At 46.7% G+C, this 19,903-nt stretch overlaps 1 protein-coding gene across 4 annotated transcripts; it reads right to left on the reverse strand.

Annotated features, from left to right (window-relative positions):
- Positions 1 to 10,707: 10,707 nt before the first annotated feature.
- KLF6 (KLF transcription factor 6) lies at positions 10,708 to 19,376 on the reverse strand. 4 transcript variants are annotated; one of them, XM_082386110.1, is made up of 4 exons: positions 18,939 to 19,372; positions 15,703 to 16,276; positions 14,182 to 14,305; positions 10,708 to 13,720 (listed from the first exon to the last, which is right to left on the reverse strand). In XM_082386110.1, exons 1-4 carry the CDS (start codon positions 19,227 to 19,229, stop codon positions 13,669 to 13,671), a joined length of 1,041 nt encoding a protein of 346 aa, XP_082242236.1. In that variant the 5' UTR covers positions 19,230 to 19,372; the 3' UTR covers positions 10,708 to 13,668. The 4 variants fall into 4 exon arrangements, with proteins under 4 accessions (XP_082242236.1, XP_082242237.1, XP_082242238.1 ...); XM_082386111.1 differs by having other exon boundaries at positions 19,026 to 19,368; XM_082386112.1 differs by lacking the exon at positions 14,182 to 14,305 and having other exon boundaries at positions 18,939 to 19,376.
- Between the last annotated feature and the right edge of the window lie 527 nt (positions 19,377 to 19,903).

Here is a 19,903-nt window from a genome sequence, read left to right on the forward strand (position 1 = left end):
CGGTGCCTTTTGGACACAGGCCCAGGAGATTAAGTGCTGGTGAAATGTGTCATCAGTCTACCTTCCCAGGGCCTGTCACATTTTCCCAGAACAGGTATGAATGGGCAAGGAAAGTGCGGAGTCTTGCTCGACTGCCCCACCCCAGGTGCTCCTCTCCTGACTCACGGGCCATCTGGGGGTGCCAGCCCCGGAGACCTGAGTCACTGCAGCCTTCCTCCATGATCCTTCCCAGAGAACCGCTCCCCATGAGCCTGACTAACACCCCAAATATTCTGCAGTGCCAAGGTGTCATGAGCTGTTTAGCCAAATAAAGATCTGGATGATGGTCTGTGGTCAGGGACACTGGCGTGCTGCAGCCTTAGGGACCGCCATTCTAAAACAGGGACAGTAATTCCTGCTCTTACAGGTTTGGGGGAGAGTAAAATGAGACAATGTTCAATATGCGTATGGATTTGGGGGGGGACACAACAGTCGGTCCATAAGAGAAGTACCATCTAAAGAGCAAGGATAGGGTTCAAGCAAGCCCAGACTGCACGGGGTGAGGGTTGGTTCTGTTGCGACCTATTCTCCAAGCCCTGTACACAGCCTGCCCATGGTTTCCAAGGTCACGGAAGCTGTCATGACCGTGATTCAGCAGGAAGCAAACAGAATGGGGAGCCAGAAGGCCTGGGTTCTAACGGCCTTGACATTATGGTCTTACTACCTGAGATTTAACAGCATTTGTAATTTGGACTCAGGGCTCAACCCATGGGGAATAACAGGCAGAGAAAAGAAAGCTGCAGCACTGAAATTGGTCCAGGCCAAGGCTATGTTCTGTGGGAGTTAGATACGACATGTGAAGAGCCTCAGTTCTGTATCTATATTATAGGATTGAACTGGAATCTGAGGCAGGTCTGCTACATGTTGAGCACTTGCCAACAGTAAACTCCTCCCCTCCAGGCTCTGCATCTTGTGCTCCAGGGACCCAAGAGGGAAACGTCCCCCATTTCAGAAGGCGGATACCCTGGAGTTTAAGGTCTCATGGTTAGAAACTTCCAGAGCTGGCCTTTGACTCCAGGTCTGCTGGATTCTAAAGCATGTCCATCTTCTAATCTAAGGTCTGTACAGAGACTTGTCCCCAAGGGTGTTGGACTTGGTCTCTCACTCACTTTACTGCGGTTGTAGAAACGGGACGGAGAGATGGGCTTCGGCCGTGGACAACTGCAATGGGTGGGGACTCAGAAAGGATGTTGAGAACTCAAAAGGGAAATTTCGCCAAGGTAGTGACCCGCCTGTTCATTTTGTAGGTGCAAGCCTTGTCTGTGGCTCTGTGCCCATGGAAATTATTACTGTTTGTGTTGTGGCTCTTGCTGTTGTTACTTGCTGTGGGTAGTGAGTAAAGGAGTCTGGCTGCTGCTCTGTTGCCCTCCTGTCCTGAGGTCATTTTACACCCAACATTTTCTCTAACCTTGAACCACAGCAAACACGAGCCTTCAGGATGACAATATCAAGTGTAGACAATGCATGCTATACTCCCGGGGTTATGTAAATGAGGGCGATCTAACCATTTCATAACAAGGCGGCCACCAGTCAGTTCAACTGATGCTTAGCAACACCACTGTCTCAGGTAAGCTTCCCTCTGCCAGCAATGCCCGTCCTCTTTATAAAAAAGAACTCTCAGGAGTGGGCCCATAATAAAAACTGTGACTGATCATTAAGCAAAGAGGAATATTATCTTCATGACATGCATATCCAGGAGAGGAAACTACGGCAGCTTCTCCTTGTGTGGCAGGAAGCAGATGGCTGCAATCCTAATTTCTGTCTGTCATTTTTTTAGGGTCACTTGCTGGAGCAGGGTTGGCAAAGTGCAGGCATATTCGACAAACAGTCCTAACTGCTCGTGTCATACTGAGAAAAATAGCGGTATCTGTATGTGCTGTTTTGGACTCAATGTGTTTCTATATCTGTGAATTTCAGGAGAGTATTTTACAGTTATTTTTCCCTGTGTTACAAGGAAGAAATTACAGCAATCATCCGAATCTGAGTGAACTACGATGTGCATCACACACCTTGGCACCAGGCCCCAGGCTAAGCTCCTTTCGTGTGTTATTTCTAATCGTAACGACACCCCAGCACGTTGGCCATTTATTATCATTCCCAATGTTACAGATGAGAAAACCAAAGCAGAAGGAGGTAAAAAAACAGCAGCATCGTCGTATTTGAGCCCAGCCCTCCAGTTGGGGTGTTTTCCTGTGCGTTCACTCCTGATGTTTGCACATCAGCCTCAGGGATGTGGGGAGACAGGCATCTCTGTCTCAGAGAAGTGGAGCATCTTGGCCAAAACGACAGAGCCAGAGGAGGACCCCAGGAGGGGACCAGCCTTCAGGCTCTGGAGCATTTTATTTGTTGCTGAGATGTCCTGAAAGGATATTTCCCTGGGACGCGTTACAAAAATCAATTGAATGGAAAAAAGTTGCTAAAAGGAATGATGTCATGCGAGAAAAGTTTCTATCCAAGGGATTTGAGACAAAAACAACCTGCCTCTAAGAGAAAAGTGGATGAGATCTCATTTCCTACGGGTCTCCTGGCACCAGGAACTGTATCAGGAATGTTGCATGGGTCTTCTATTCAATACTTTCAGCCGCCCTGTGAGGGGATCCCCTTGCTTAAGTAAGAGCAGACTCAGAGCTTCTGAAACCCGCCCTGGTTACACAGATGCATGCGGGAGGGATTCAAACTAAATTTTTTCATCTCAAATACTCACCGAATCATGTACTTTTAACTGGAAAAAGACCACGTGCACTTGTAATGCCTGATTACAACGAACACATGATGAGCAGTGACAGCTTAATCACCCATTTGACCTTGAAGGAAAAGACGGCCACTCCGACTGAAAACAGCAAAACCGACCTCCAGTGTCAGGATGTGGAAACAGGTTGTGAGAAAGCAGGTTTCAGGTTTGCAGACATTTAAACTAGTCACCTGGGAATACCCATTCATTCCTCCTGTGCCAAAGACTCATATCCACAATTAAAAGGCTTTGTATTTAGTTTAGAAGTAATAACACTTGATTATTTAAATTGTATTGACAAGTCCAGAAATCGGCTTTAATACAATTTTGCTTTCATTTCACTGAGTAGCTCCATTCAGAGGCACGCCGCTCTTTCTGGAGCATTCAATGCGTTTATATTAAATTAAAGAAAAAAGGTTGAAAGAACGAGCACTTGTGTAGGTGCTGCCCCAAAGGAGACAGAGCTTGCTGGTGTTGTGTCATACAGAGCTGAGCTGACAGGTGTACGGATTTCCCCGATTGTTTTCCTCTGATCTTCGACCACTTCCTCTTCTTCAATAACTTTTCCAACCAAGGTGAAAGGGGGAGAAGAGATGGACGGATCACAATGGATGCTCAGCCTTTCTTGCCACCAAGGGATAGATTTATTAGTCTAATACTGTGGATCAAGTGGGTGGTTGGATTTTATTCAGAGATTATCCTCAGAATTAAGGTCTCTGTGCTGTTGGCAACAGGAGGAATTAGTGGCACGGTCATCCTTTCATTCATTCATTGAAGAAGCATTTCTAGAACACCTGCACAAGGGGCTGGGCACTCAGACGTGTAAAATTGTGGACACACAGTCTTGGCCCAAAGGGACTCCTACTCAGGGGAAGAGAGAGGGGAAGAGAGAGGGAAAGAGAGAGAGGTATAAGAAAGCCCAGAGCAGTGGCAGGTGACGGATCCAGAGAGCAGAGAAGACCGTGGGGTGGAGGGCACTTTCGTCCATTTCTGAAACGCTTTACACCTTGGGAAGGATGTGCCAGACATTCTTTCTCTACAGTTCAGCCAAAGAAGAAATGGAAACAAAGGCGTTTGTGTCCTGTTCAGGTGCACCCTGGCTGTTTGGTGGTGGCTCCAGCACTGGTGCAGAGGTCAGGGCGGCGCGAGGCGTGATTCCAGACAGCGAGGCTCGGCTGTGCGGCCAGATGGGGGCCCTGGGGACTTGTTAGTGGATCCAATGGATCTTAAGTCAGGGGGCTGTGAGGGTGATGGCGAAGGGCCGTGGGTACACAGAACATATACACAGTTCATTGTCATCGTCAAAACTAGCAAGTGCTTGATACACACACAGCCAACTTTGCTTTGAAAGGCACAGCTCTCTAGCTGAGCATCACAAATGAGAGACACAAAGGCACCTCCCACTGAGTATCAAAGGAGGCAAACAGGAAGCAAAGGACAGGAGCTAAGGGAAGGGGACCCTCTGCAGCTGGTGTGGCCTGGGAAGTTGGTGGCGGGGTCAGTATATAAGCTACAGTTTGAAGTGAAGGGTCAGGACTTGGTCTTCTGCTCTGGAAGGTGGAGCTCATAGCAGGGTGCCAGGCACCTCGTTGACACTTCCCAGCTGTTGAGTGAGTCAGTGAATGAATGAATGAAGTATGGGCTTTGCCTCCGATGCTCCATCACTGGCTCCCGTGGAGCTGAGCCATGGGTGGGCTGAGAAGGTGATGGCCTGACCACGTGATGGATGCAGACGTGGTTCGCCCCACACTTTACAAAGGAGCACCTGTGACCTCCATAGCATCTAACTGGAGACGTTAACAGGTAACTAAACAAAACCTATTATGAGAGTGGAAAGAGATGGGTTGGCTTTATTTCTGGCTCTGCCGACTCCCTGCAAAATGAAATGCTAATGCCCTGCTCACCACAGGGTGTCTGAGGAGCAAATAAGGGTTGTCCCCATGTGCTGGCAGTCGGCTTTGTCACCTAGAGTGGCGGCTTGCATCTGATCGACTCAGTGCTTATTTGTCAAAAATGTCCATTGAGACTATTTACATACAGATAACAACAGTGACACCAAAACAACACAAAACCTCTGCAAATATATGGTATTTTATTTCCACTAAGGACAGTGGACGCTTGGAGTGCATGTCGATGGGAATTATGCACATAAGAAAGAAAATGGGTGGTGAAAATTAAAAAATCAAGCAAACAAACACCAGTTAACTAAAAACAAGACAAAATAAAGAATATAAACCAACAAGTATATCTGAAGGTAAGCATAGGAATTTTAACTGGATAGAACGTATGCCAAATTCAAGTGGCGTCCAGCATCTAGGCTGATGCTTGCTCATGGATGAGGTATTCTAGGCACAGAATCCATTTAATCAGAAAGAACGTAACAAGTTAAATAATGCACTCATTCCAGAGGGCCATGAGGAGACAGTGGTTCAATGGCCAGCTGGGCACAATCTTCCTGATTCAGAAGAACTGGACCCATCTCAGGATTTACAGCCATTCCTGAAAATGGCAGTAACAATTGGGACCTCTGGGTTCTTTGTCATTTGTCAAAAACACTGTGAATTCAACTCATTGAACCTGTTGGTCAATTCAATTCTGCCACTGGTCAGAGCATTCACAGCTTTCGACAGGAAAGTGTTTCCCTAAAAGATTTGCAGAACTTCCTTCCTGTAAGATTGCAGCAGAACAGCAAGAATTTCGAGAGGAAACTGCTTTCTTGATCATAAAAATGCAGCATAAAGCCTAAGCTTGTCCTTCACTGAATTTACTGGAAAATTATGTTGCGGAAACTAAACATGACTGACTTTTCCTAATGCTATGTTTTAAATTCTATTTTTAAACAAATTCAATGGGAAGACAAAAATTATTTTTCTGATTGAGAAATAAATATCCACCACAGGACGATGATAATGATCTACTATTGATCCCTATATACCTTATCTCTAATCTTTCAACAGTCTTAAAAGATTCTCATTATTCACATTTTGGAGATGAGAAAAACAAAGCTGAAAGGGTTTTAAGTAACCATCTCAAAGCCAGGAGTTAGCTATTCTTCTACTTGTGAGTTACATGTGAGAAGGTTCATTCTTCCCAGAACATGATAGGGTAAATGCCCAGTCTTTGCAAATATAATTTGTAGAATTCTCTTAAAAATATATATATGTTACTATGTATCTATATAAAATAGATGAGAACCTACTGTATAGCACAGAGAAGTCTACTCAGGGATCTGTGGTGTCCTAAATGGGAAGGAAATCTAAAAAAGAGTGGATATATGTATACATATAACTGATTCACTTTGCTGTACAGCAGAAACTAACACAACATTGTAAAGCAACTATAAAAACAATTAAATTCAAAAACAAAAACAAAACGAAACTCTTAGTTTAGGCTACTGTTAAAAATTTCCAAGGAAAGTCACAATGTAAAGAAAGGGCTCCAGCCCTTGGACGACTTTCCCATGTTCTTGTCCAGTTTCCTGATTTCCAGGTGCCACTCTGGCTGGTCACTCGAATACAAGCATCCTTAAAAGGCAAAGTTCCTTGTTACCTAAGTGCAGGAAGCACAGTGGGTGGGTCACGATTGATTAAGGATGAACAAGAAGCTGCTGGTGAGTCTTCCTCTCTCAAACCCCATAGACATTTCTGGCCAAAATGGGACTGAACCTGTTCTCCTGGTTCCCTCCTCTTGATACATGCGAAGTGTGAATGCTGCATCACTGACTGGAGAAACCCAGGAGGTAGGTGGCATGTCCCCTGGGGCATCCTCACGTGCTGCTGTTCACTCAGCAAAGGCTCCCGTTCTTGGTCTTACTGGGCCTCATTCAGGTTGCAGGGCTACTGCTGGGGGCAACCTCACCAGTGCTGGACTCTTGGTGGTCTCAGCTCCTGCCGTCTCCTCCCCATCTTCTGGTGGGGCTTGACGACAGATAGATATTCAAAATCGCATCGTTATGGTTCAAAATTTTCAGTCCGTAGCGAACATTGATGTTCTCTTTAACTTACTTTAACTAAATGATATATATGTCTGAATGTTGCCCAAAGGCAATTTTACCATGAAGAGTTAAATTTTTACAGTTCAAACACAAACACACACACACACACACACACACACACACACAGAGAGACATATGTCTCTTGGTGAGTCAGCACAGCTTTTGAGCTTGTGAGTAAATGACCTATTTTAGGGAAGATGGTAAATTGTGTGAGTGAACACAGGGGTGACAGCGAAGATTTTTTCGAATTCCTGTTGAAAGGGAAGACAGGGCACGCGCCATTTACTGCCCTTTTACCTACCCCACATTGCCACCACTCTCCCATCTCCTCAGCCACGCAAACGGAAAAATGACACCCAAGCAATGCCGCCTGCTTTTACAGTGAGTTAATTGATAAAGCCCGTGCTTGTCATCACCTATCTTGCACATCTGGAAGGAAGTCTTGCACAACCACAGTGAAATGTAGTAATGTGAAACTTAAGAAATCGAGGGGAACAGAACTCTGATTAGTCAATGCATGCAAGTCACCAGTACATGTGCTTGGGAATCAAGCAAGTACACAGCTTCGGAAAATGCTAATTTCTCTGGCCTGGCGAACATTTTCCACTATCTAAGTAGCTAAGCCTTTTAAAAAGTTAATAATTATTTGTTCGTGGCAGCTTTGGATTGGGGGCTCTGAATTTAAGGAACAGTTCTAGATCATATGATACCTTTTTTTTTTTTCTCTTTTAGCACGATTATGTAAAGGCAAGTCAGTGCAAGGCTTAGCAACACGAGTTTGAAGAGACTCACAGTGACAAGGGGCATTCTAGTTAAATCTGTCTTTTACTGAAAATTCTGCGGTGACTGCTCGGCCCAGCATGACTCCTATCAGGACATGTGGTACCCAGATTCCTTCTTGTCTTTGTCTCTTTCCATTCACAGACGTTTAGAGAATTCTCATTAAAATTACTTAGGGTGAAACAGAGAGACTGTGTTATAAACTAAATCTAGTTAAACACTCTTTGTTGTATTGCCTCATTTGTGTGATGCATGGACCTAATTTTCCTCTCTTTGTGTCTTAACTACGTACATTAGGTGATGCTTGCCAATTAATGCAGGATGTCACATCCCCAGTTGCTTTCTCGAGCTTCTTAAACATTAGAAATAAATACATGCCACCTGTCTCATATCTTGAAAGCAATTCAAAATGGTTACTTTTGTTTGCTTAGGCTTACAGCACAGTTTATAGCTTTAGTGCTTCTGAATTATAAGAAGGTTCTGTCTCCATTTCATAAATGTAACTTCATTTCAAGGTGAATCCAACAGAAAGGGCAGAAGGCTCTCGTGAGAACTTGCGTGAGACAGAAAGCAGTGCTGGCTGGTGAGTAAAGCCTTGGTCTTTGGCATTTGAGAGACGTGGCCTCAAATATTTAGCCTGATTCTTCCTGCTGAGCCATCTAGAGAAAGCTGCTCAGTATTCCTCACCTGTGAAATGGGGATAATGCCCGCCGTGTGGAGTACACTGGGAAATATACATAAACACACACACAGACACAGATATATAACATACTGCCTCCCCGATTTGTAGTCAAGGCACAAGAAGTAGTAGATATCATCATTTTCATTATCGCCCAGTTTGGGCAGGGGAATAATTCAGGTTGAGAAGGAGGGTTGTTAAAAATATAGCTCATTGGGGCTTCCCTGGTGGAGCAGTGGTTGAGAATCTGCCTGCTAATGCAAGGGACACGGGTTCGAGCCCTGGTCTGGGAACATCCCACATGCCGCGGAGCAACTGGGCCCGTGAGCCACAACTACTGAGCCTGCGCATCTGGAGCCTGTGCTCCGCAACAAGAGAGGCCGCGATAGTGAGAGGCCCGCACACCGCGATGAAGAGTGGGCCCCGCTTGCCACAACTAGAGAAAGCCCTCGCACAGAAACGAAGATCCAACACAGCCAAAAATAAATTTAAAAAAATAAAAAAAAATAAAAATATAGCTCATGGTGGCGTAAGGTTAAAAACTAAGAAGGGAGTTACATATGAAAGATATGTTCTATCTTCGCAGCAATTAAAATATAAAAGTAAACAACCTCCCATCGACTCCACCGCCCTCTGAGCACACAGGTCAGCTGGGAACGTGTGCAGTATGATTGGTGAGTTGGGAGAGCTTGAGACTGGATCTGCAATGGCTACAATGGCAGTTCTCAAAGAGGTTTTTTTTTTGTTTTTTGTTTTAATTAAAAAAATGGTATGCTATGAAGCACCAAATGCTTGAAAAACTTAACTATAATTAAAGGGGCAATTTGAGAATGTCCCTCTTTCCGTTCTAAGTCAGAGCAATTTTCTCAACAATGCTGTCTACTGTAGCACAAGAGAAAGCTTTCTAGATCTGAGCTGAGCATTTCGAGGAGGGTGGACATGTAATTTGAAGTCCACCCTATACTCACAGACCACAGAATTGCAGTGCTCTATAAAATGCTCGATACTCATGACCTAACCCAAAATATTTTAGCAATAAGAAAACTGAGGTCCAGCGTAGCTCAGCAAATTGTCCGAAAGCACACGGCGAGCTCGACTGAGAACGTATCCTTTCGTTTAGCTAGGTTTCAAAAATTTTGTTAAGCAGACTGAAATTTTTGTCCTTCTATAATTATCCTTGGTTTACAGCTGATTCCTTGCATGGCAGTTCTCCTAGCAGCCTTATTTGAACATAACCGAGCTGTTCGGCATAGTCTTCACATGACAAAGTGGTCAAGTCTTACTAGTAGCCGAGAATGCATTATCAAGCCTTTATTTAGTGCTACAGTCAGGGCAATCCAACTATTAGTCATCCTGACATGTGCTTTGAACACAACACACCCATGAGTCCTGGCAAAAATTGCATCTGCTTCCTGCACCCTCCCACATCACAACTCCGTTGAAATGGCTGATATTTTTACCACAGTTCTAGAGAGAAAATTACTTAACATTTCTAATCTGGGGACGCACTTCAACTTCCCCTCCCCAATTATCAAATTAAAAGCAGCTCGTGTAAACTCTGCCCACGCAGCAAAATGAAGATCCGCTAAGAACAAGAGGCAGTGAGCCCTTCCAGCAACCAGAGAACTTCCTTAAACTAAGAACAAGGTTAAGAAGCTCATTGTCTCAGAAATTTCCATCATCCTATAGCCCCTTCTAGAAAGCACACACTGATTTAACCATCACTACTGAGGAGCTTAATATGAACTCAACACAACCTTGTTTGCCACTCGCCACTCAGTAGAACTAAGATCTAGTGCTGCTCACGGGAAATGTTTCTAGAGAACCGAAAGCTATTTTGTTTTCAAACAAACTCTGCGTTTCAATGCATCCCATTTACCTCAAGAAAAAAAAAAAATCTGGTGATCATGTAAACAATCTTTTACCTTCTGCCCTATTTTGCTGGGCTGACCAGAGAAGGTGGTGGGAGGGGGTAGGTAAGAAGAGTGGACTGAAGGCCAGTGGGATGGCTTTAGGGCTTGCTGTCCCAACTGTGTCCTTTTCACCCTCTTGGGTGACATCTCAGCCAGGTGTGCGGGCCAGGTCAGAGGCGGCTGCCCAGCTCTGACCGCCTCCGTGGAACAGGGCTGCAGGAGCCTGCGGAAGTGAAAGGGAGGTGTTTGTTTCACATTCTGCGGATGCCTCTGCAATTTATTCTCCTGGCTGGAGTGACAGGAAGATAAAACACAGCAAGTGTTTCCTCCTGTGCCCCAAGGCCTGGTGGCCAGTCTCTGGAGGAGAATTCAGTGCCCATCAGGGGAGCAACCCCAGGCTCCTATTTCCACCTTTGCTGCCAGGAAGGGCAGTGAGTGGGGGGGAGACAAGTGGTTCGCTGGGTAGCACAAGGAAGATTTCCCAAGGAGGAGCCGGGTGAGTAATCTGGCAGGAATTTGTTTCAACACTCCGCCACCCACCCCCCACACACAAAAACAACCAGACTCAAGATGCTGATAAGAATTCTTTTATGTTATTCCAATAAAAAATACATTCATACAGAAATATAACAATCTTGCAAAAAACAATTTCAAATAAAATCTTGTAAAACAAAATTTTACAAAAATCTTACAAAGATTTTTTTAGATAACAGGGTGCTTCAAAAAAAAAAAAGAAATTTCACTAATAGAAATTTTTTTTTAATGTCAAGCAAAAAGTTTCTGCTTGATTGAGGCTCAGTTATCACCTGAACAGAATGTAATTCTTTATGTACTTGCTTATTATGAAAATTACAGGCATTGACATATGTGGCACCCAGCCCCACCCAATCAAACCACTCCATGGTGTTTCATAAGTGAGACAAGCCAGTGCAAGTTTTTTTTTTGTCTTTTGTTTACCTTCTTGCTGAATGGAATTGTTATGGCTAAGCACACAGCAGGGCCAAAAAAGGAGTTTTCCAAAATCCAGCAAATCAAGTGCCTGGATTTAGAATTGCCAAAAGAAAAGTGCATTTCCCCCCTCAGCAATATGAAATGAGTTCTTTAGGTAAGTGTATCCATCAGCCCAGATTAAAAAAAACAAAAAACAAAAAAAACCAGTTATGTGAGCTTTCACCATTGCTCATCTCTAGGAAGATCCAAACAAAATACCAGCCCAGCCAGACTCATATGTGTGTATATATATATATAAATATATATAAAGGAAAGATCCACACCCATGAGCCAGCAGCTGGATGGGGGATCAGCTGTCCATGCTGCGGTGTGCCAATTCAGGGAAATTACTCGTTGGAAAACTGGAAGAATCTATGTGCTGGAAAAAAATAGCTTCATCTGCATAAAAAGTGCTCTAAAAAAGAATCCCTGTGATTAGCTTACTCTTAGGCTCGATCTTCAGTAAAGCTGACATTCAAAATCAAAACCTTAGTGTGTCTGAGACCAACGAGCGGCCTAGTATTCCATTCATGCCAGTTTTGAATGGCGAAGGTACCCTATCCCAGACCTGCCGATTATGATGAGCGAGTTGGCAATCTGGAAGAGATTTGATGCCAAGAGCCTGTGGCAAATTGTTAAATTAAAGGGAAAGCCTTTATAAAAGTTAGAGTTCTCATGTTTACCTCCTTTGTGGCCATTTTGAAATATGTCTTCACAGGCTGTGGAATTTTCTAGCTAGACATTCTAATTTCTCCTTAAAAAAATATGTATATATTATCTATATATATGTATATATATATATACACACACATACACACATACACATACTATACACACAAATATACATACACAAGAATTTCGCCCACTTTAAAAAAAAAGGTAATATACTTTCTGTGTTACCAACAGATAGCTAGATAGATACGCGAGAAACTTGTGCCTTTTAAGCAAATACATTGTTTTTTATACTTCTGTATCTTTAATACGTGTGAAAATATTACATATTAAACACAGCCGGTGTATGATCTGTACAACTGTTGTGCAAAGTCTATACGGAAGTCTCACGGTGGCAGAAATGGTCTGATTTTCCAATTATCACGTGTTTTCCACTTTAACACTGACAGTCAAGTTGTCTAAACTACTGAGTAAATACTGACTTGTTTGGGGGGTTTTCATCTATTTGACTTTGTGAAGGAGGACCTTAAAGAGATTTTTTTCCTGTATTATATATTGATACAGTACAAAGCCAGGTGAAAAAAGAGCCTTAATAAAGCATGCATCACCCATACCCCTGTACGAGACCCCTGCATAAGGGGCCACTTGCGTAAGGCACCATTGTTAAGATCTACAGTGCATTAACAGCTAGAAAACCAGAAATTAGTCCTCAAGGCATAAATAAGAGAAACTTAGCTGCATGAGAAAACAGTTTCTAAGCTTTAGTGGTTTTATCCACCCAACTGAGAAAAACTTTAGGTTCTGAGTCTAATGAGACATTAGACCAGCAATTCCCAGCCCTAGTGTCCTGGACACCCAACTCGTGTCCAACATCTTTCAAGGGCATCACGAAATTCTCCAAAAAGGTAATTCAAATTCGAACCATTCACAAAATAGTCCTATGCTGCACAATGCCTCTCTGGAAGGGGAGTGTTATGAAATCGAAGGGGGGAAGGATTGTGTATTGCCAGGCCCAGATGGCTAGGGGGTCACCGAATTCAACCAATTGTATCTTAGCTGCTCAGTGAACTGGAATCAAAACTGTAGTCCTGATTTAAAAATGGAAAAGCAGATAATTCCCCAGACCATGCATTACTTTTGTCTTAGAAGGAAAAGTTATCAATGTATTATATTTGTAGATACACAGCTTATACAATGGGTAACAAATGAACTCTGTCTCAGAGAGTAGCAGAAGCTACTCACTTCACACAGCTGAACCAGACACGGAAAGTTCTCGCCACACGCTAGAGGGAAAGGGGCTCCCCTCCCTACACCCACTCGCCACTCCCGGGTCCTGACCGCCCACGCCTGCCCTCCACATTTCCCTTCTTTTTTTCTTTTCTTTTCTTTTTTTTCCACTAAGGCGCAGACTCTACCTACACCCGCCCCCCACCCCGCCCCGGGAAATGATTGGTGGCCATCTCATCTCATGGAACACGCCTCACACACAAAACATTCAAACTATGTTTTTTTCTGTCTCTTGCAGCCTCGCAAGGGAAAGGACTCTGTCTCGTCACACAGTCCGTAGGAGACCCTCCACATACAGCCCACCCACCACTAACATTCTCAGTGCACATGCTCACGGCAAAGGCTTAGGGACCACTCAGAGGATAGGTACCAGTGGCGAGGCCAGGGCCACCCAAACACCACACACCCCGGGTGCTCTGCCGCTTCGGACATGACTTTTTTCGCCCTCGAAAGACCTTCCCAGTAGGTCCTGGAGGCGACCGGGTAGGGTGCAAAATGGCTTTGGCTGGAACACGCATCCTCCTTCCACGGCCGTCTCAGCCTGGAAGCCTTTTTAGCCCGCAGGAGTCGACGCTCTGCCCCTTCAGAGGTGCCTCTTCATGTGCAGGGCCAGGTGGTCGGACCTGGAGAAACACCTGCAGAGAGAATCGGGGTCCCAGACGTTAGGTCTCCAGCCCCGTCAGTTACAGACCTCCTGCCCGTGCTCCCCCCAGCTAAATAAGCCCTCTCCATGGCGGGTGGGAGTCATCATGCTGAGTCAGCCCCATCCACATTCAGGGCAGGAGTATACATCAAGGAGGTTGCCAATCAGCTCTTGGGAATGTCACCTGACTTTACTGCCCAGCCTTCAAATTTGAAAACCGATAAAGGGCCAATCTTCAGAAAGTATGAATGAAATCATTCTATTCTCACGCACTCAGTACACGGTGCTTCCTAACCTGGACAAGTGGCATATTAGAGCCTTTTTAAAAAGTCCTGGGCTGAAAAGAGAGATGCCCGTGCAGGCCAGGAAGACGGCTGCCTTGCTGCAGGGTGACTGCATGCCTACTTCGCTCCGGGGATGGCACCGCCGCGCCCCTGCTGTTCATGCACGTACCTGTCACAGTGAGAACATTTAAAAGGCTTGGCACCAGTGTGCTTTCTGAAGTGTCTCGTTAACTCATCGCTTCTTGCAAAACGCCACTCACAACCTTCCCATGAGCATCTGTAAGGCTTTTCTCCTGGGAAGAGAGCACACGACAGGCACGCCATGATTTCACTGAACAGTGAGGGAACCCCAACACGGGGCGGGAAAGTCCACTCAGGAGCAGGCGCAGAGGCCACTGCCCTCAGGAATTCAGAATACACCTCAGTTAGCGCTGGGAGCCGGCCCTCGCAAGGTAACAAGCAGGAGCTCTTTCTTGACCTAGCCTTGGGCCTCCAATGCTGGGGAAGAGACCCAGGCTTGGCAGGGCCCACATGACCGTAATCAGAGTGAACGTGTAAGAAGGACAATTACTCAGACTGGAGAAATACTTCCGAGGTGATGTGTCAGCCCACTGGACCCGCGGCCTTGGCCAGGGCTGGGTTTTATTGCTTTCTCCATGGAAACGGTTTCTCTCAAGCACTTATTTTGTTCCTTACTCACTTCCCTGTGGAATGAGGCTTTGTAGTTTCCTCCGGGAAACTATATTTCTCCAAAACTGAGGTCATGAGTTTCTGGGAAACCCCATGCCAAGGTCTTCAAAACACTTTCTAAATGACAAGCGAAAGACCCAGTCGACTTTATCCCTTGGTCGGATTACAAATATGATTTCACTAAAAGTGCTACCTGAGAAAATAAAAAACAACTGCCACAGTCGGTCCTGAGTGTGCTATTGGGACAGTCAGGAGCCTGGTTCCAGGGTACCCGGGTCCTGATCCTGGCTCTGCCCTGAGCTGTTTCAGGATCCTGATCTCCTCTCATTATTGGTAACACGAGAGTTTGCATGACTTGATCTCTAAGACCCCTTCCAGCTCCAAAATTTCTGTGATGCTTCACCAGTTATCCTAGACGGTCACGGTAACTATAAAAGGAACTATTCTCTAGACTGTGATATTTCATTAAGAAGTTATTATTATTTTTTAAAGTTGGCATCAGAAAACAAAGGCAGCATGATACACAGAGAAATTCTCACTAAGTACCTGCTGATGATACTGCTTCGTACAGAGTCGATGGGTCTAGCTCAGACCCCACATGGTGTCCGGCACCCACCTGCGCCACACCGCCCGGCCACCCCCTCCCAACCCTCGAGCTTCATTTCCAAAAATCAGAGGCAACTCCGAGTAACACTGTACATGGACACTGCAGACTGCACAGTGGGCCTTGATAACCCAGGTGGCTAGAGTGGATGGGGTACTCGGTGTAGACAGAGAATGTGATTTACCTCGTTTGTTTAATCTGAAAGCGATAACCATTCATCGGGCACACATGTCCAGTCTTTCAGCGCCTACTCTGTCCTCCCCAGAGACCCAACTCTTTTGAGGGAAGGAAGGAGGTGAGGACGTGTCTGCTCTGACAGCCTCCTGCGGAGCCCCGGCCCCCTCCCAGGGCTGGTGCAATTAATTCAGCGGCGCCCGGGTCGCAGGAGGGACTGACCTGTGTGGGTGCGCTGATGTGCTTTCAAGTGGGAGCTTTTGGTGTAAACTTTTCTGCAGCCGTTAAAGTGGCACCGATGCACCCTCCTGCGGCCGTCTGGGGAGGCGTCTCCGCTGCCCTTGTCGCCGGGCTTCCCCGCAGTCCCACTGCGCGCCTTCCCGGGAGGGTGCAGCTCACCCGGCATGCAGCCCCACAGGTGGGACGGCTCCCTGCTCAGTTCTGGGGAGGAAGGGGGTGTGGAGGTGACGGAGGAGCTCAGGTTCCCCGAATTGACTAAAACTTCGCCGATGGGGTCAGAGGTAAACTTGGTGGTGGGAGAGAGCTCCTCGGAGCTGTCGGAGGATTCGCTGCTCACGTCCGAGTTCAGGCTGTTGGTCTCCAGGTTGTAGCCAAAGCCGGGGCTGTTGAGTGCATCCTCAGGGGGACTGGAGGACATCTTCAGGTCCGAGTCCTCCTTTTTCTCCCGAGCCAGGATGATTTTGGTCCACAGATCTTCCTGGCTGTCAAATTTGATTTCGGAGGCTGACACATAGCAGGGTTCGCTCTGGAGGTAACGTTCCAACTCCAGGCAGGTCTGTGCGAAAGGAACCACAAGGAGGCACGTGATTGTGACGACTACCAAAAACGGAACCGAAAGCGCATTTCCAAAAACATGCAGGAGTCAAGGGCAAATACACTGTGGCCTTGTCACTACAAGAATCTATGTCTTTAGCAGAGTGAGAGGAAAGCTGCTTCTAGGAATGGGTACACATTCAGAAGAAAAACCAGAGGTGAAACCTCTCCCCGCTTCCCCAAGTTGGACCAATGGCCACAAATGGCTGATGGTCACTGAGCCAGTTTTTGTTATAGTTACAGTGTTGACGTTTCTAATGAGTTTCTGTAAGCCACACAAAGAATACCAGCCTCAGACCTGCCCCCACCAGACAGGTTTAACCATATTATCTGACAGTGGAGAACCCTGTGCATCAAGGAAACCCAGGCATCCGCCTTCCAGAGGCACAGACAGAGGGCTTGCTGCTCTCAACACAGTGTGCTCTGACATGGCATGTGTCTCCCTCTGGAGAACCGCTGACAGCACAGGCCACACTCAGTGAGCGGACGCAGCCAGCTGATGGTCTAGGGTCAGGAAGGAGCTGCAGAGAAACCACCCGTTTCCTGCAGAGCCCAGACCTAATAGGCTTTCAAAGAATGCCATTCCCAAGTACAGGGCCATGCGCACACACAACTTAAATGACTTCCACAGTGGTCAGAGGAAAACAACAACAGGAGTGGAGAAACCATTCCAGAATGGCCATCTGCTATTGTAAAGGATGCAGGAGGGGAAATTCCTCCGCAGCCCTGCTGGGAGTCCCACAATGGACAAGAACTTTATCTACTGGCCAAGAGTACAACTGTATGAGTCATCACTCTATTTCTTTCACACAATGCCAAAGGAGACTTCCTTTTGAAATTCTGACCAGCAGCCAAAAAAGGACCCGGTTCAAATATACATGCAGCGAGTCAGGGCCAGAGTGCCCCCCCCCCCCCCCAGCCCCACAACCAACCCTTCCAGAAGCTACAACTGCCGAGAGACCAGCATCCCCTCTCCCCACCATCTCAAACTTTCTAGCCACTGGAAATGAAAAACGGTAGGAAACGTTTTAGGTTTAAATTATGCCTGCCCTTATCTTCACTAGGATCAACTGCCTGCATGTCCATATAAGGTTGTCTATACTACTGCAATTCCACAGCTTTAGATTTCTACAGCAAACTCTGCTCTTTTTAGCCAAATCATTTTCAGGACTAGCAAAGCCCACCCAAAGGGCTCCCGCTTGGTTATTTAGCAGTGTGCCTGCTATCAGAATAGACCATTCCCCCTCCCCCTCCTCACCTAGCAAGCAGGAGCAAGCAGAGGGGGAAAAAACAATCATTGTTTTCTCGTTACCCCTAAAATTAGACGTCTGGGTTATAAAGCACACTAGAGTGTTCTGTGGAGAGACAGCAAGATATTCTATGGATGTTCCAAAGAAAAAGGAAAGCACGTTTATTGAGATCTTGTTAAACTTTAATAATCTGGCTAATTTAAAATCTCCATTATGCTGACGAGCACTGGGGACCAGAAGGAAGCTCTCAGGGAGAGTTTAAAAGCCTCTGAAGGCGACCAAGAGCTCAGCCTGGCTTATGGCCCAAATCCCAAATGCCCAAGGAAACTACTTAGATCAATTTCAATCACGTCCTAGGAAGCAGCTTCTTTAGGAGGAAAAGCCTGGGGGGGAGAGGGAGGCAGGAAAGGCCTGGGAACAATTAAGCAGGCATGTGAAGGTTGTAACACTTTGCATTTCATCTCCCCTAAAAGCCTTCTAGGCTTTGAAACCCACAATATATATTTGATCTGCTAATACACTTTGTGACAAAAAGCAAACAGCCTAGCAGGGCAGAGAAAACCCCAAACCTTCCTTCTATCTTTAAAGATAATGGGACAAGTGTCAGAATCCCTCCCTTCAGGTAATCCTAACGCCCTGGAAGGGGGAAAAACTGTTTCTTAAATGTCCAATGCCAAAAATTCCAGTTCCACTAAAAATGCTGGAAACAGACACTCTTCTTCCCAAACTCTGACTTGAAGCAATTCGGACGGGCTCATTGTCATATGACTGATAAGTCACTGGTTGTGCAAACATTGGTTTTTTTTTTTTTTTTTTTTTCTGGTCAACAAAAGAAGCAGGTAAGAAAAACAAGGCAGATCGAGGCAAATCTTAAGGATTCCCAAGAAGGTAAAGAAACTGAAAATGGCCTGGTAGAGAAAAGGAGCTGGTGAATGTTTCGCTGGTGAAATCCTTAATTTAAAAAAAAAAAAATCTCCACGTACAAACACCAAAAAGCAAAACAAAACCAAAATCCCTTAAAAAAAAAAAACACCCTTGGCAGTCCATGCAAGTTCATATGACCAGATCCAGCTGTGGAGTCTGGAGCTGGTACAAGCACCAAACTTCTGCCAAGGGCTGGGGCCGGGATCAGGCCGCGGAGCTGGGTCTGCCCTCCGGAGAACGCAGTTCATAAGCCCCAGAAACGGCAAAAACACTCCAAGCGACGAAGCACTGCTGCGCCCCACTCAAATGACAACTCCGCTCCACGCTGTAAAAGGCCCCTTTAAAGTGCCTTCCACACCGGAGGCAGCAGAAGTACGTTTTACGACTAATTATTTTAATTTAAAAAAAAATTTACCCGAACCATTAAAAAAAGAAGAAAAAGAAATGCACCTCCAACCACACACCGTCCTGTCGGTGAGTGCATGCACTCCCTCCTCGGCGCACCCGGGCACCTGGCCCATGAAAATTCCTATTTACCTGTTGCCAATATTCCTCCAGGGAGGGCAGCGCCGAGAAGTAACCAGTCTCGTGCACAATCTGGAGTTCCTGGAAGATGCTGCACATTGGGAGCACATCCATGTCGGGTTGGAAAAGACAGTCACTGCTGTTGTAAAAACAGGGAGGTGTGCGGTCTGGAGTCGGGAGCGCAGCAGCCGTGCCTGCAGCGCCGGGGAAGTTCATGCAAACTCAGTGGGCAGCGATTAGGCGCCGCGGGTTCGGATCCTACCGGAGCCCGGAGACTCGCTCGCGAGCCCACACAATATTTGCAAACACCGGACTGACTGCAAACGTAACCCCTGCAAAACTTCCCTATTCAAAGCTCCGCTGCCAGCCTCCCCTCCTACCCGCCCAGCCCCCCCCCATCTCCCCACGTGACTCGCCCGCGCCCGCCCCGCGCACCGCCCAATCACGCCGCGCCCGGCCCGGGGGCTGCGCGACGATGATGTCAGCTCCGGCCAATCGCGGGCAGCGGCTTACAGCGGCCCCGCCTGGCGTGACCGAGCCTCTCCATCACAACCCTCGCCATTGGCTGAATTCGAACTTCGGCCAGCTCTGATTGGAAGGCGGTTTCGCAGGCTATTTTTAGCAGGGTATATAAGGCGCGGGCCGCCGCTCGCCGGAGGAGTCGGTGCTGGGAGGTGTGCGGCCGAGCGCCTGAGTGCGCTGCTGCCGGGCAGAGGGAGCCGGGTGTTCCTTCCCGTCCCGTCCCGTCCCCCGTCCCCGTACCCCTGTCGTCCCGGTCCCGGTCCCCGTCCTCGTCCCCACCACCCGGGCTGGTCGCCGCAAACCCCGGTCCTCGTCACTCAGGCCGGTCACGCGGGTCCAGTTCCCTGCCCCCCGGCCCAGCGGTTCAG

This window comes from Balaenoptera borealis (assembly GCF_965194805.1).
Source record: "Balaenoptera borealis genome assembly, chromosome: 3".
Classification (NCBI taxonomy): domain Eukaryota; kingdom Metazoa; phylum Chordata; class Mammalia; order Artiodactyla; family Balaenopteridae; genus Balaenoptera; species Balaenoptera borealis.